This window comes from Eulemur rufifrons, chromosome 15 (assembly GCF_041146395.1).
Source record: "Eulemur rufifrons isolate Redbay chromosome 15, OSU_ERuf_1, whole genome shotgun sequence".
Lineage (NCBI taxonomy): Eukaryota > Metazoa > Chordata > Mammalia > Primates > Lemuridae > Eulemur > Eulemur rufifrons.
The window spans coordinates 90,400,636-90,415,733 of NC_090997.1; the positions used below are offsets into that span (position 1 = coordinate 90,400,636).

General features: G+C 40.8%; 1 protein-coding gene across 1 annotated transcript in view; it reads left to right on the forward strand.

Moving 5' to 3' along the window:
- The first annotated feature begins 824 nt into the window (after positions 1–824).
- The window catches only part of UTRN (utrophin), a 478,322-nt gene continuing 464,048 nt past the window's right edge, over positions 825–15,098 (forward strand). Inside the window, exons 1-2 of the mRNA XM_069488656.1 lie at positions 825–918; positions 5,466–5,636. Coding sequence (XP_069344757.1) covers positions 5,558–5,636 — 79 coding nt within the window. The 5' untranslated portion in view covers positions 825–918; positions 5,466–5,557. The remainder of the gene's footprint in view (positions 919–5,465; positions 5,637–15,098) is intronic.

Genomic DNA, 15,098 nt, shown 5'->3' on the forward strand with positions numbered 1-15,098 from the left:
CAATTTTTTTTTTCTTTCGGATCTTGTCTGTTTCTCCACGTTTCATTTTTTTTTTTTTTTTAAACATCCCTCCGCTAAACTCATCGCACACCCCCCCGCGACAACTGCAACCCAAACAAGTCCAGCGGAGCCCTCGGCCGGCTCGGGGCGCGGCGGCCCGCGGGTGAGCAGGTAAGCCCGTGCATTACTGCAGCCCGGGGCTGGGTAATGTGACCACAGTCCCGGAGGGAATGGGCGGAGGCCGGGAGGAGGATGGATCTTTCCGCGGCTCTTCTGCCCTCGAGCGACGTCCCAAGCTCAAGTCTCTGAGTCGAGGATGTAACCAACTTTTGCGTGCACTTTCCTCGGAACCTCAGTTGTGCTCCCCGCGGCGGGAAAGAGTATGCCAGAAGCGTGGAGAGAGCTCGGGCCAGGAGGTCCTAGGAATCTGTACTAATTGCGAACGACCCAGACTTCCCGGACTGGTTCTATGCTGCCTCCTTGCTCCTCTGTCCTCCTCCCTGCCCGGGCGAGAGGGTCGCGCGTCTGTGCATTGCGCGGTGCAGGGCGCTGAGCCAGTGATCTCCAAGAGGGGACGTGGCCTCTTAGGAGAGCCTGTCATACACACTCGGGCCCGGGGAAGGCGGGGCCCCGGTGGTGTCCACAAGGAGAGAGTGGGCAGAGGGTGGCTGTATGGTCGGCGGGCAGTGGAGCGCTTTCCAGCTGGCCGCCTCGCAGGGAACGTGCTCGACCTCTGGGTGGTTGTTGCTCCCGAGGGTGGGGCTCCGGAGAGTGTGGCGAGATCACCAGCTCCCTGCCAGCGGCCCTGGAGAGGCTGAGGGAACGGGATCGGGGTGGGCGCCCCATTGGTGTGTAGTCCTGCGAAGTCCACTCTTCTCGTTTTCCTGACTCTTGGCATCTCTCGCTGCAACTGACAAGGTAATTTATGCCCCCCTTTGGCCCGGGGTCCAAGGCTCTGGTTGCCCAAGGCCACATACAAAACCAACAAAGCACCGATTGTAGGCTGTGCAACTTTTAGATGGCGCGCTGTTAAAAGAGATTTTTTTTTCAAGCCCCAGATTATGAAAGGGACTTGTTCCAGGGTTGTTTCAAGGGGAGGAGAAAATGTGCGTGACCTCCGGGAGCCTTGGGACCTGCACTTTGTTTTACAATGAACTGGAGTGCCCTGGGTCTAACTAACTCCATGGCCCCGCTCTGTGGTGTCCGGGGAGGGCCTCCTCTTTCCCAGGCTTCGGGTCACCTGGGTCATGGGGCCTCGCAGGTCAGTTCCCCATGCCGCGCTTGCGAGGGGCAGTGCACCGATCACCGTGGTCAGAGCGCACCGAGTTCGAGGGGAGGCCGGATTCCCTGGCGCTCCGGGCCTCCGGGGCCCGCAGCAGCGGCCTCTTCCATTCCTCTGTAACTTGCACCGGTCTCAGGCGGTCGGGCTGGCCCCTCCGGATTGGTTGCGGGTGGGCGTGGGGTGGGGGACTGCGACAGGGTCAGGCGAGAGCTGGAGGAATGCGAAGCTCGTGGGCACTTGAGCGACGAGGGCCAGAGTTGACGTGGAGCCATTCCCCGCCCCTCTTACCAGCATTTATAGGACCGAAGAGACAGCTCTTTAACTCTCCTTTGGGTGTTTACCTAAAATTTATTGCCCCTGTAAACAGTATTAACCACAGTAGTATTAGCCTTCCCTGGAGCGCTTCCGTGTGTGAATGGCAGTTCTTGACACTCAGCAATTTCTTTTACTGTGTTTCAAGCAGAGTGGCAAACTCTTGTCTACTTGCCTTCCCTTTCCACTATCTAGCATTCCTAGGTTTTAGTTCCTATAGTAAAAGAATAGTTTTTGCCCAAGGACTTAACCGCATTTCCATCATAGTGCACATTGTTGAATATATATATATATGTTTTACATATATAGTGTAATTCTTAAAATTAAAAATTAAAACATTAATTTTGCATTTAAGGCTATCCTCTGCCTTTTCACCTTAGGTTTATTGCTACACATTCTTGCCTTCTGGTCCATATGACAGCCAGAAATGTTTTGAAGGAAGAGTTGGTGAATATTGGGTTGAGTGAGTTGATTTTAGTGAGAAACAGCTGGCTAAACTTTACAAGAGCATCATTTTCAGGGAAGGGAAATCTAGGGCAGTGGTAACAATAGATTACAATTGTATAGGGCTTAAAGCTTCTAAGGCAATATCTCATTCATTTATTCTCAGTTTCTCACCTAAAGTTTGTGGGGGATGGCATTCCCTCCATTTCATGGGTGTGGAAGTGGAGGGTCACATGGTAGCGTGAAACTTTGATTCTGTCTCCTGACAACCAATGATAAGTTGCTGCAGCATTTGGCGATTTAGGAGGTATCCTGTGCCTTATGTTACTCAAACTGGAGTCTTCTAGCCATTAGTGGCAACAAGTGACGTCAGAGGCTGTCATTGTTTAAATGGCCTTGTGTTATTCTCCTTTCTCCTTATTTTTTCCTTGTCCTCTGATCACCTTTTCTGCTGTATCTTTGTAGCACGTAAGGGATTTTCATTATCAAAAAGAGAAAATTTGAAAACTATCTTAAGGAGAGTGGCAGGTAAAACATTATAATGAAGAATTATTACTGATCATGTGCAAATGAAATAAAATCCTGTGTCAACAGTTTTCTTTTTTATGGAGTGGAAAAGCGTTTGGGCAGCATTGAAATGGAGACCCTTGGCTAAGACTGATTAGGCTTGGACTTATCTCTCAGAAGGAATACACTGTAGTTTTTTTCCAGGAAAGAGAATTTTCCTTGGGCAAACCTGATTTTCCATAATAAAATTTTGTATATATTCTTCTGAACAAAGTTTTTGGTTTTTGAATATAGTGAAATACATTTAAAGAACTTAGCACATCTTTTACAGTTATGTACCGGAACAAAGGAACTTAATCATATAATCATCCATAAATTCTTAACAGTAGTTGAACCATAGAAAAAATGAAGAAAGGTTTTTATACTCTCATAAAATCTGTCAGATTGATGATCCAATCCTGTATATCCAACTGCCCTTTTGTCATCCCCACTTACATATCTCAGAGGTACCTCAAACGCAGCAAGTCCAAACCACATTCACAATTTTTTTCGCCCCGTCAGCCAGCCTCTAGTTTCCCCAGCTCAGTGAATGACTCACCCTGTAGCTAATCGCCCAAGCCAAAACTGGGGAGTCATTTTACATAGTAGTATCCTGAAGCTCTGATATCCAATCAGTTTCCAAGTCCTATTGCCCTTCTTTATTGAGTATCTAAATATCCCCCATATTCAACCATTTCTTCCCATCTACCCTTGTTTAGGCCACGGTCATTTCCTGCATGCAATATTACAAGAGAAAGAATAGCACAGTAACCACCCTTTTAACTTGTTTCCTCACTTCACATTATTTACTTCATATCTCTCTTTCTTTCTCTCCCCCACCCCATCTCTCTCTCTGTGTCTGTATGCATAGTACATATATCAATATAAATATGTACATAGATAGATCTAGATAGATATATGCTGCCCTGTTTGAACTTCAGTTAGAGATATTATCACACTTCATTGCTAAAAATTTTGTCACGTGTCTCTTACAATCAAAAACATTCTCCTGTATAACAATACCATGAACTAACGTTAAAGAGACTTAACACTGATATTATCTAAAATACAGTCCAAATTCAGATTTTTCAGATGATCCTCAAAATGTTTTATTTTAAAATTCTGAATTTAATCAAGTATTACATTTGGTTGTCATGTCTATTTAGTCTCCTTTAATCCACTAGATTCCCTCCCTTCCAGGTAATTTTGGTTTTCGTGATACTGACAATTTTGAAGAGACCCAGGGCATTTGGTTTGAAACTACCCACAGTCTAGATTTGTCTGTTCATGATAAGCTTCACGTTAAACATTTTGGCAAGGATATAGATGATGTAGTGTATATTCCATTGCATCACATGATGCCCCATTATTGGTTATACAAAATTTGATCACTTGGTTAAGGTTAGAATTTTCCCCCCCAACATATTATTATGAAAAATTTTCAAACGTACAAAAGAAAATGAAAAGATATTTTCATTCAACAGTCAAATATGCACAGCCTGGCTCCTTAATTAGCATTTGCTATATTCTGCCATAGTCTTCACTCATTGTCCACGTGTTACTTTGGTCTACCTATAAGCTACCATGATCTTTTTTTTTTTTTTTTTTTTTTTTTTGAGACAGAGTCTCCTTGTGTTACCCTGGCTAGATAGAGTGCAGTGGTGTCATCATAGCTCACTGCAACTTCAAACTCCTGGGCTCAAGAGATCCTCCTGCCTCAGCCTCCCAAGTAGATGGAAATACAGGTGTGCACTACTACACCTGGCTAATTTTTGTAATTTTTGTAGAGATGGGGTCTCACTCTTGCTCAGTGCTAGTCTTGAACTCTTGATCTCAAATGATCCTCCCTCCTCAGCCTCCCAGAGTACTAGAATTATAGGTGTGAGCCACCGTGCCTGGCCCACAATGATCTTTTAAAAAGGCCAATCTGGTCATGTCAATTCCTTGCTTAAAACCATGTGCTGGCTCCCTATTGTTTTTCAGATGAAGATCAAAAGCCGTACCATGGTCTCCAAGGCCCTGTCCCTGGCCTTGCCTACCTACCTCACCTAGTTCAACAGATGTACTTGTCTCCTGGTTGTCCTCTATCCAAAAACACTGGCCTGAGCTCAGCACTTTGACTGCTGCATCCTTCTTTCTGCCACTTCACATGGGATGCTCTTACCTTTTCTCTTTCCACTTCCTTTTTGGCTAATTAAATTCTTGTCCTTGCAGGGTTGGCTCAAGTGTCAGTTCTTCAAGAAAGCCTTCTCTAATTGCCCAGCGCAGGTCAAATTCCTCTGCTGTATGCTCTTATTACTCCATGCGTCTCCTTTGTACATTTGCAGTCTATCAGTATTAAAATGAAGTAATTCATTATATAATTAATTGCTTCGTGTCTGTAAGCTCCATCATGGCAGAGGCTGTATCTCTTTTTGATGGTCATATCCCCATTGCCTGGATCGGTGCTTTACCCCCGTGGTAGTCATTCAATAAATATTTGCTGATAAGGCCAGGTGCTGTGGCTCACTCCTGTAATCTCAGCTCTCTGGGAGGCTGAGGCAGGAGGATCGCTTAAAGCCAGGATTTTGAGATCAGCCTGGGCAATGTAGTGAGATAATGTCTCTAAAAAAAAAAGAAAGAAAAATTAGCTGGAGGGTAGTGGTTGTACACACCTGTAGTCCCAGCTACTTAGGAGTCTGAGGCAGGAAGATTGCTTGAGCCCAGGAGTTCAAGGCTGCAGTGAGCTGTGATGACACCACTGCACTCCAACCTGGGCAACAGAACAAGACCCTGTCTCTAAAAAACAGAAAAATTGCTGAATTAATAGTTACTGTATATAGCTATATATAAAAAATATAAATATATTTTTCCAAGTCAATACTTTCCTTTTTCTTTTTAGGTATTGATGTCAAGCTGAACCACTGTAGAAAGTTGAAAGCCTTAAAAAGAGCACTCGATAAAGTTTTTGAATTACACTGAAAGTCAGCCAAGATGGCCAAATATGGAGAACATGAAGCCAGGCCTGACAATGGGCAGAACGAATTCAGTGACATCATTAAGTCCAGATCTGGTAGGTAATGGAAGCCCAAGACAATTATGGATTTTTATGTATAAACTATTTAGAAAACATAGGTTTCTTCCTTGTCTTGCATTATTATTGTGAGGCAAACTTCTTTTGGGAAACTTAATTCTGACAAATGACTCTTATTTTGTAAAAAGTGATATAATGTCTCTGTGTTCTATCTTACTTTTTAACCCAATTTTGTCTCATTGTACGTTGACTGGCTTTGCTTAGTAAAACTGCTACTTGCAGCTGAATGCTGTTCATTTGTGAGACTACCTCATTAAAATACAAAAATACAGCTGAGCATTTTTTGATCTGTTTTCTGAAAATCGAAGAGATTATATGCTTAAGGTAGGAAGTACCATAGTTTCTGGCAGGAAGGGTCTTAAATTGGGGACCTCAGGATACCACCCCCTCTTCCAGTCTGCATATTAATATAACCAAGTGTGTCTTAACTCTGGCTGTGCAAATGAATCAACTGGGGAGTTTTTAAAAATGCAGATGCCTTGGCTCCACTCCAGACCGACTAAATAAAAATTTCTGTATTTTTAAAAAGCTTCAAATATATAATTCTGAGACGGTCTCAAAGGGGAGATATTTTTGAGCAGGCAGGGCCTTTCTGAGCTTTGAAAATTACACAGAACTCCACTGTGGGTGTGAGCACTATACTTAAGTAACTTTGAGAGTTACTTTGAGGTACAAAATTACATCCAGTGTCACTTTAAAAATAAAAAAGGAAGCCAAAGCCTGTTTCTGCTGTGTGAACCATCTTTATATTATATTAGGAGCTTATTTCTCATTATTTGAAACTGCAGAAATATGTACTGAAAATAAGATCGAAATTAATTGTCTTTGAATACATATTTTATGTCTTGTTACTGGTGTTGGTTGATTGGTAGAAACTTTGGTTATTACATACTTGGCTCTAAATATGTAGTGACTATTGTGTAGCTTGACGGATCTTTTGGAGGTACAGCTTAATATCCTATCACCCACCTTAAGAGTCCAGTATTGGGGGATTGGTTAGGTCATTATTTCCTGGAGTATTTTGAAAGTATGCTTTCAGAATGTTCTATTTCTCTAAAAATTATTTTTGTTTTAAATGTTTTATTAGTATAAAGCACCATATAAATATAAGAGATTATTAATATCCTCTTAAGAGTACAGATTGTATATTCAGAAATACATAAATATAACAAAGAGGAAAATGAAAGAGAGATGGTTCACTGTCTCCATAATGGTCATGTTCTATAAATTGTGAGGAGTTATATTCTTAAATAGCTTTCTGAGTCAACCTCCATTATACTAAGACCTTTGATATTTATAACTTGTACTTTAGTCATGTCCATAAAGGAATAATTATATAAGTTCAAAAATACTGTGTATATATGATGAGCGCATAAGCTTATAAACTATTTTTTAAAATTTAAAATTATCATTTAAAAAGGCCGACAAATCTCGTATACTGCTGGGAGACAGTTTGCTATGTTTTTAACAAGTGCATGTCAATTAGCCAAGTAATTCTATTTCTAGAATTTTTTCCTTAGGCAGTACATTAAAACGTACATTCAAGAAGATGATCACCGTATCATTTATAATAGAAAAAATTGGAAACACCATAAAAATCCAATATTGGCAATTGGTTCGGTCATTATTTCCCAAAGTATTTTAAAAGGATCACAAGTTCTAGGATTGTTAATGTGTGACTTCAAAAAGTATGTCATGGTCAAACAACCTCAGGAAATAGTGGTTTAAACCTACTCTGTTTCATTACTTTAGTGCTTCTAACAGATCATATAGTATCTCAGTGGAGCTAATTAGAGTATATCTATAAAGTAGAAGATTATGCATTTATAAAAAGGATATGGATGGGTGTATATATATGAATATAGAAATATATTCTTGATATAGTAAATAAAATATGTTCCACGAAGCCATTTATGTGAAAAATACTTTTTAAAAAAATAATGAAGTATACATTAAAATATTAGTAGTGGTCATGGCATTTTGAGATTCTTTTTCTTTCTTTTTTTTTTTTTTTTTGCCCATATGTATTTTATAAAGCTCTTTACTGAATCTGTATTACTAAGTTCTTTTTTTTTTTTTTCTTTTTTTGAGACAGAGTCTCACTCTGTCGCCCCAGCTAGAGTGTGCAGTGGTGTCATCATAGTTCACTGCAACCTCAAACTCCTGGGTTCAAGCGATCCTCCTACCTTAGCCTCCCAAGTAGCTGGGACTACAGGCACTCGCCAGGACACCTGGCTAATTTTTCTATTTTTAGTAGAGACAGGGTCTTGCTCTTGCTCAGGCTGGTCTCAAACTCCTGAGCTCAAGTGATTCTCCTGCCTTGGCCTCCCAGAGTGCTAGGATTACAGGCGTGAGCCACCATGCCCAGCCCTGTATTACTAAATTCTTATATTTTTTAAGGCTATCAAATTGCTTAGAGGGTTTAATGCCAAGGTTATGATTATTACTTTTGTTTTTGGTGGCACCTGCTTCAAAACACACTGAAAATTTAGCTGTTGCATAGCTGAGATATAAATCACATTCCTTGAGCTGGATTATGTTGCAAAAGCCAGTAGATAAATTTAGAATTGAATGGGCCTATTAGCTCCAATCTTTCCTTCTCGAAGGCACTTTTTTGATTATTTTAAGGTAAGTGCTTAGTATACAGTGGTAATAGCTCATGGTACTCCAACATTTATATATATTTTAAGGGATTTTTAGTTTAGATTAAGTCATAATAATCATTTACATATAATATATATTTTTGGAAGACCCTCCTTCGACATGTTCCAGGCTGGATTTGTTGCTTTTGTATTTTTTTAAAAAGGAATATTTTCCTCTAGGAAAATTTTGATTGTAATGTGCTCTTCCATGTTTCTTCCTTTTGGGGGATTGGGTGGGAGTGACAGGATTGAGATGGCGGTTTAGAGCTGTGTTGAGAGTATATTGATCAGTTTAATCTCAGTTTATGAAGATTCTTCTCTGTCCTCCCCAAATCCTTGAGTTTGGATAATCTAAAAGCCTGGCATGGCCGGACGCGGTGGCTCACGCCTATAATCCTAGCACTCTGGGAGGTCGAGGCGGTCGGATGGTTTGAGCTCAAGAGTTCGAGACCAGCCTAAGCAAGAGCCAGACCCCGTCTCTACTAAAAAAAAAAAAAAAAAAGAAAAATTATATGGACATCTAAAAATATATATAGAAAAAATTAGCCAGGCATGGTGGCGCATGCCTGTAGTCCCAGCTACTCGAGAAGCTGAGGCAGAAGGATTGCTTAAGCCCAGGACAACAGAGTAAGACTCTGTCTCAAAAAAAAAAAAAAAATCAAGAGTTTGGGGTTGTTTAAATGGAGACTTTTCTTTCTCTAACTTAAAGGCACATACATCAACTTTGTCATCAATGACTAAATCACTAACAGCCTTAAGTAGTAGGCTTCAGAAAGCTCAACAAGTTAGTAAGTATTTTGAGACAGTAGGACAAGAATAAGGACTTTTTTTTAAGCGAAATGTATTGCCAATAGGGTATGTGATGCAGAAACTTCTGCTTGCAACATTTTAAACATGAAATGATAAAATGGTCTGGGATACATACAATGTCACAGAATATCCTCACTGCTATTTCATTTGATCAAGAACTAACATACTTTAAACCCATTAACATAGAACAAGTCATTCTTTTCTGTTATTCTCAGCACTGTTGTAGTGAGTTTTAGTCCAGAGCCTCCTGGAAAGAGTAGACTTCAGGGCCAAAGACATGTGGCGTTCTTGACAGTTTGGGAATTAAAACTATAGACTCGCAGATGGGAAAGGGCTATTTGTTGAATGAATTAGTCTGGTAAGTTCCATGTTGCTGTATGATTCAATACCTTCTTTAAAAGACCTTGGACAGGAATCCTGAGTGTAACAATTTTATTGTTTCTTCCTTCACATTTTCTCTTCTTGTTTAATCCTGGCATCTCATTTTTTATTTTATTTATTTTTTATTTTTTAGAGACAGAGTCTTGCTCTGATACCCAGGCTGGAGTGCAGTAGTGTGATCATAGCTCACTGCAGCCTCAAACTCCTGGGCTCAAGGGATCCTCCTGCCTCAGCCTCCCAAGAAGCTGGGACTACAAGCACGCACCACCAAACCTGGCTATTTTTGTTTTCTTTTAAGAGACAGGCTCTTGCTGTGTTGCCCAGGATGATCTCAAACTGTTGGCTCATGTAATCCTCCTACTCCCAAAGTGCTAAGATAATAGGCATGAGCCACCATGCCTGGCCCCTGGGATCTTATTGTTGGGGGGAACCTTAGAGGCCACGTAACTCAGCCGTGCTTGTGACATGCTTACTCCTCTGTTTCCACACCTCCAATGACGGGATCTCATTGGTGAGAATGCTAATGATAATTCTAGCATGTGATACTTATTGAACACATTCTGTGTACAGATGTGGTGCTAAAAGTTTAATCCTCACAACCACCATTTTATATTTGACAGACATGAATCATCCAGAAGTGATTTGCTGCCCTGGCATTCTTTATATTTCTCCAAAGGCCCAGCTGTGAATGCCTCAGGGTCTTTGCACATCCCTCCTCTTTCCATCTTTGCTTGGCTGGTTCCTTCTTGTCATTAAGTGTAGGCTTAAACATTACCTCCTCTAAGAGATCTTCCCTGCTGACTTTAGAAAGTAGCTCTCCCGCTCACTCTTGATTGCACCACCATATGTAAGTTCCCTGTGTCCTTTTTATCACTATCGGGTACTCTTTCTTGTGTTGTGTGTTTGATAATATCCTTCCCACTAAAATTTAACTCCATAAGAGCAGGGACCAATACATCCCTGGTACCAAGCCCAGTGCCTAGCTCATAATAATAGGTAAGAAAACAATAAATGTTTATTCAATGAAAAAGTCTACAGAGTTTGAAGTGCCAGAGCTGGGATTAGAACTCAGGCAATCTGACTCCAGAAACCCTGCATTTAACCTGTATGGAGGGCCCAGTCTTCCAGTTTACAGGACAGTTTATTCCATTGCTGCTGGATGACTCTTCCTCACTTTGTGCCTAATTCTGTCCCTTACGAAGTTTGCATGGTATTCACAGTACTTAAACAGCTTTTCTGGCTTTTCCTTCATAGTTACCAAGGTTGGGACCCTGAGTTGTGAAGCAGAGCTTCTTTGGACCCCTAGTTGGCATCGTAGCCCTGCCAATGGAGGGCCAGTTGTGAGAGACACAACATACTGCTGCTAGGCCTGGCATGGCCGCCTTTGATTTTTGGCTCTGGTCTCTGTCATTCTCTGCTGAGAGTTAGCAAAGGGGAAAATACCAGAGGACAGACAGTCCTTTGGGTGGAAGATAAAGAAGTTGATAATCTGTTTCTGACGTGAATTCCTTTTTCTCTTTTCCTCCGACTGCTGCTCAAGGCTTTTAACTGGCTAAAGTTAAAAAAGGCAGTGGATCTCAGATGCACTGACATTTGGCACAGTTTAGGTCCTGGTCTGGCACCCAGATAGGTATCTGTGGTATTGAAAGGGTTGGTAGAGGTGTGTGGGGGAGGGAAGCAAAGTCAGGACAGGGAAATACAAATAAAACAAATTATTTAATATGGAGCATTATACCTGTTTACATTTATAGCAAACCTCCTGAAAATCTGCTTTGTTTGCAATAAAGTAAACTTGCTTAACAAGATTCAGTTTTATGAAAATTTGGAGGAGGATTACCTTATTTGTTTATCTTTCTGAGGTCTTTCTTGAGGAAAGACAGTGCTTAAGTTGTATTTAGGGAGTCACTGGTCTACTTCTTTCTCTTACGTTTAAAGAAATATTATATCTGTGAGGAGATTTTTCTGAACAGCTTAAGGGACTGTGAAAAATAGTTCATTTTGTGTTTCCCCTGAAGCTTTTCTTGGCTGGAATACCTGTGCTTTGAAGGGAGGTCTTTGAGCAGGTTTGTTTTTTTCCATGAGCCCTGGGGATTTGAGGTGATGGACAGTTACCCTGTTGGAAATTCAACTCTGGGAGAGGAGGGCAGCTATTCTTGTAATGCTTGTAAAAATACTCTCCATGTTGTTACCTCATTATGCTAAAATACTGCAATTATAAGAAAGTTTTCTGTATTAATGTGATTCTCGTGACCAGTTACTATGGTTGTGGGAGCTTTATAGGAGGTCCATTGACGACCGGAAAATGTGAACTGCTGAGAATGATTCTAAGCAAAGGAAGTGCATTAATTATATAGACAAAATGGAAAACTCAATTTTGCTGAACCTTATTTGAACCCAGAAGTTTGAATTAGATGTTGATATGATGATTTTCTGGGAACAAGAGGACATGTAAGACCATTTGAGCAGTTGCAAATATTAGTTAAATTTTAATCTAAAGCAGTGGAGAAAGGGTACTCAGGCAATTTCAGATGTATTGGCTAGATTTCTTCCCCTCTTAAATGGTGTGTAGAGGCACAGGCATTAACTATGTTGTATTTTTATCTTTTTGTATGCCTTAGCTGTTTAATAATAAATAGACTCAATTCAATATTTGAAATGTGAGTCAGTGTGAGTTTTTAATTTATTTACTCTCGAGATGGTGGTTCGTGGACTGAGAAATTAAAACCAGGTCCCTGTCCTTTCAGTTTTGCTTTCTCTGCCCCTGGATTTTCATATGTCAACTCCAAGAGGCAGGTAAAATTTCCAGCTTCCATGTAGCTCTCCGGCCTTTGCACTTGTGCCTTTGAACAGTCAATACCTGGGGTTTATTTAAATCCTGTGAGGCTGCTCTATCAGAAGCTCATTCTCTTGGCCCGGTTAATATGGGGAAATGTTTTGTATGCTCAGCTGGCAGCTAAGATTGAGGTTTAGGATGGTACAACCTCACCTTCAATTTTAAGAAATTCAGTTTCTTGGGCCAGGTGCAGTGGCTTATGCCTGTAATCCTAGCACTCTGGGAGGCTGAGTTGGGAGTTTTGCTTGAGGCCAGGAGTTTGAGACCAGCCTGAGCAAGAGCAAGACCCCGACTCTACAAAAGTAGAAAAATTAGCCAGGCACGGTGGTGTGCACCTGTAGTCCCAGCTACTGGGGAGGCTGAGGCAGGAGGATAGCTTGAGCCTAGGAGTTTGAGGTTATCGTAGCTGGGACTACAGGGTGTGCCACCACACTTGGCTGATATTTATACTTTTTGCAGAGATGAAGTATTGCCGTGTTGCCCAGGCTGGTCTTGAACTCCTGGCAAAGTGCTGGGATTACAGATGTGAAAATTGAGTTTTGAGCTTGTCACCTGTGGATTTCCTAACTTGGGTTATATTCCAGAACCAGCCTTCTGGATTCTGACTCAGATATGTGGGATGAGGTCCTGGCATCCGAAATTTTAACAAGTTTGGTGGGCTTTTCTCTTGAGTGCTCTTGATATACAAGGAAGGCTGGGCGAAGAGTCTCAGAGCCCAAGTGAAGGTGATCTGCATTTCAGAGGAACAAGGAAACCTATAGTCAAATGTTTGTTATTTTTACTTATAAACACTGTCCTTTAAACAATTTAAAAAGGTAATGGATTTCATGATATTGGGCATTTTTTCATTTACCCTGTATTTTGAAGAGTTTGGGTTTTGTTGAGTGAAGAGAAAACCAAAGTAAGTGGGTCAGGAGAGTGATACAACTTGTTGGTGCATTTCTTATTGTGGCCAATTGAACTAGAAAATCATACCAGAATATTTCGCACTGGCATATTTCTTCACTGAGCTCCTTAGTCGCTGCCTCAGTCTGTTTAACCTCTTCCTGCTGGGAGCCTAATGTCACATCCTGAACTCTTTCCTTAGTTAATTAATACATGAGCATGGAGTGCTCCAATCAATTCATTATAAAAAGAACTTACTGTGCATATTTTCTGAGATATTATTTCCAAGACATATGTGTTTTTGAGTCATGGTAAGAAAAAATTCTCACTTCTGTCCTCTGTGATAGTTTTCTCATCTTTAATGTTAGAGAAATGTATTACATATGTATTTGCCTCTGTGTTTTTTTAAAAATTCTAAATAGGTGACATATGGTACTTATATTTAATATAAGTATGCTTCATTTTGAAACAAAATAATTTGCCTAACATTCTTTTAAAATGAGTGAACTTAAAAGATAAATAGTGACTTCTATGTCAAAGATGAATTAAGGAGTTAATGACTTACAGATTACCATAGCAAATTTCCTATGGACCTATAAAAACATCCCAGAGATCCTGTGGTATCCTTATATTCAGTTAACCAAACCAGACAACAAAGCTCAAATCTCATATAAACCTTGAGTTATTTACAGTAATGTCTTTGAGCTCCAGTCTTTACCCTCTTTGAAGTTTTAGGAAGGAATCTTCACGTCTTCATTGATAAAACCACCTTCAAGGTGATTGTCACTGTGTGGAATTTGAGATCATGTCTCAGAATTTAATGGCACCTTTTCCTGAGGCGGTTTTAAGATTGGGGATCAAAAAGGGAGCACCCGAGAAGGCCTGAGTGGTCTAGTGATCCACATCGGAAGAGAGACTTTCGTGCAGAGGTTGCCATGTTGACGTGTGGGCTAAGTTTTAATGAACCAGTTAGGAGGCGGCCTTTTCAGATTTATTTGAAACAAAGAAACCACAAAATAAAACTCGTAAAATCTACCCCAAAACAAATAAACTTCAAAACAAAATTTGGTTCTACGTTGTTCATGATCCATTTCTCAAAGTAAATTGTTACATTGCCAGTTTTGAAATTACATTGTCTTCTAAAATTTAAAATGCAAATATCAACTTGGAGCTGAGAGAATGAATTGGAATCTTATTTAGGGCTGAAGACTCCTGGCTTTACTCAAAAGCACAGCTTCTGAGGGGCTCGTGAATAAGACTCTGTGTCCTGTTACCCCGTGCAGTTCTGCAGAGTGTAAAGATGTTTATTTTTGTGTTTTTATATGTGGTATTAATGGCCAGTTCCATAACATGTAATATATCAGACCATTAAGTATATGGTAACTCTCATTTTAATATTGTTCATATAGGAAAAATCAGAGTTGACTTGAATTATTTTAACTTGCATGTGCTTTTTTCACATATGTAACCTGTTGTAAGTTAGAAGAGTGCTGGTATTTGGAGAACACATACATCTGCTTGTTCTGAGTCTCAGGGCAGCCGTGTTGGGCATTCGCTGTAGGACAGATCTCATTCTGGAGGGCTTGGTCCCAAGGCAGATTGCTTGGAGAGGGGGACTCGAGTGCACATATGTTCAAAGGAAACATATAGGGGAGTCTAATGCCATCCCACCTTTCTAGCAGCACTGCTGCCCCCTGCCCCCCGCACTCCTCACCCCTGTCCACTGTGAAGGAGGCAAATTTCACCAGGTGAGGACTGCCTGTGGTCCTTTTCTGACCTTTGTGACTTTGCTTGTTTTGTTTTTTTTTTTTTTTTTTTTTTTTTTTTTTTTTGAGACAGAGTGTCGCTTTGTTGCCCAGGCTAGAGTGAGTGCCGTGGCGTCAGCCTAGC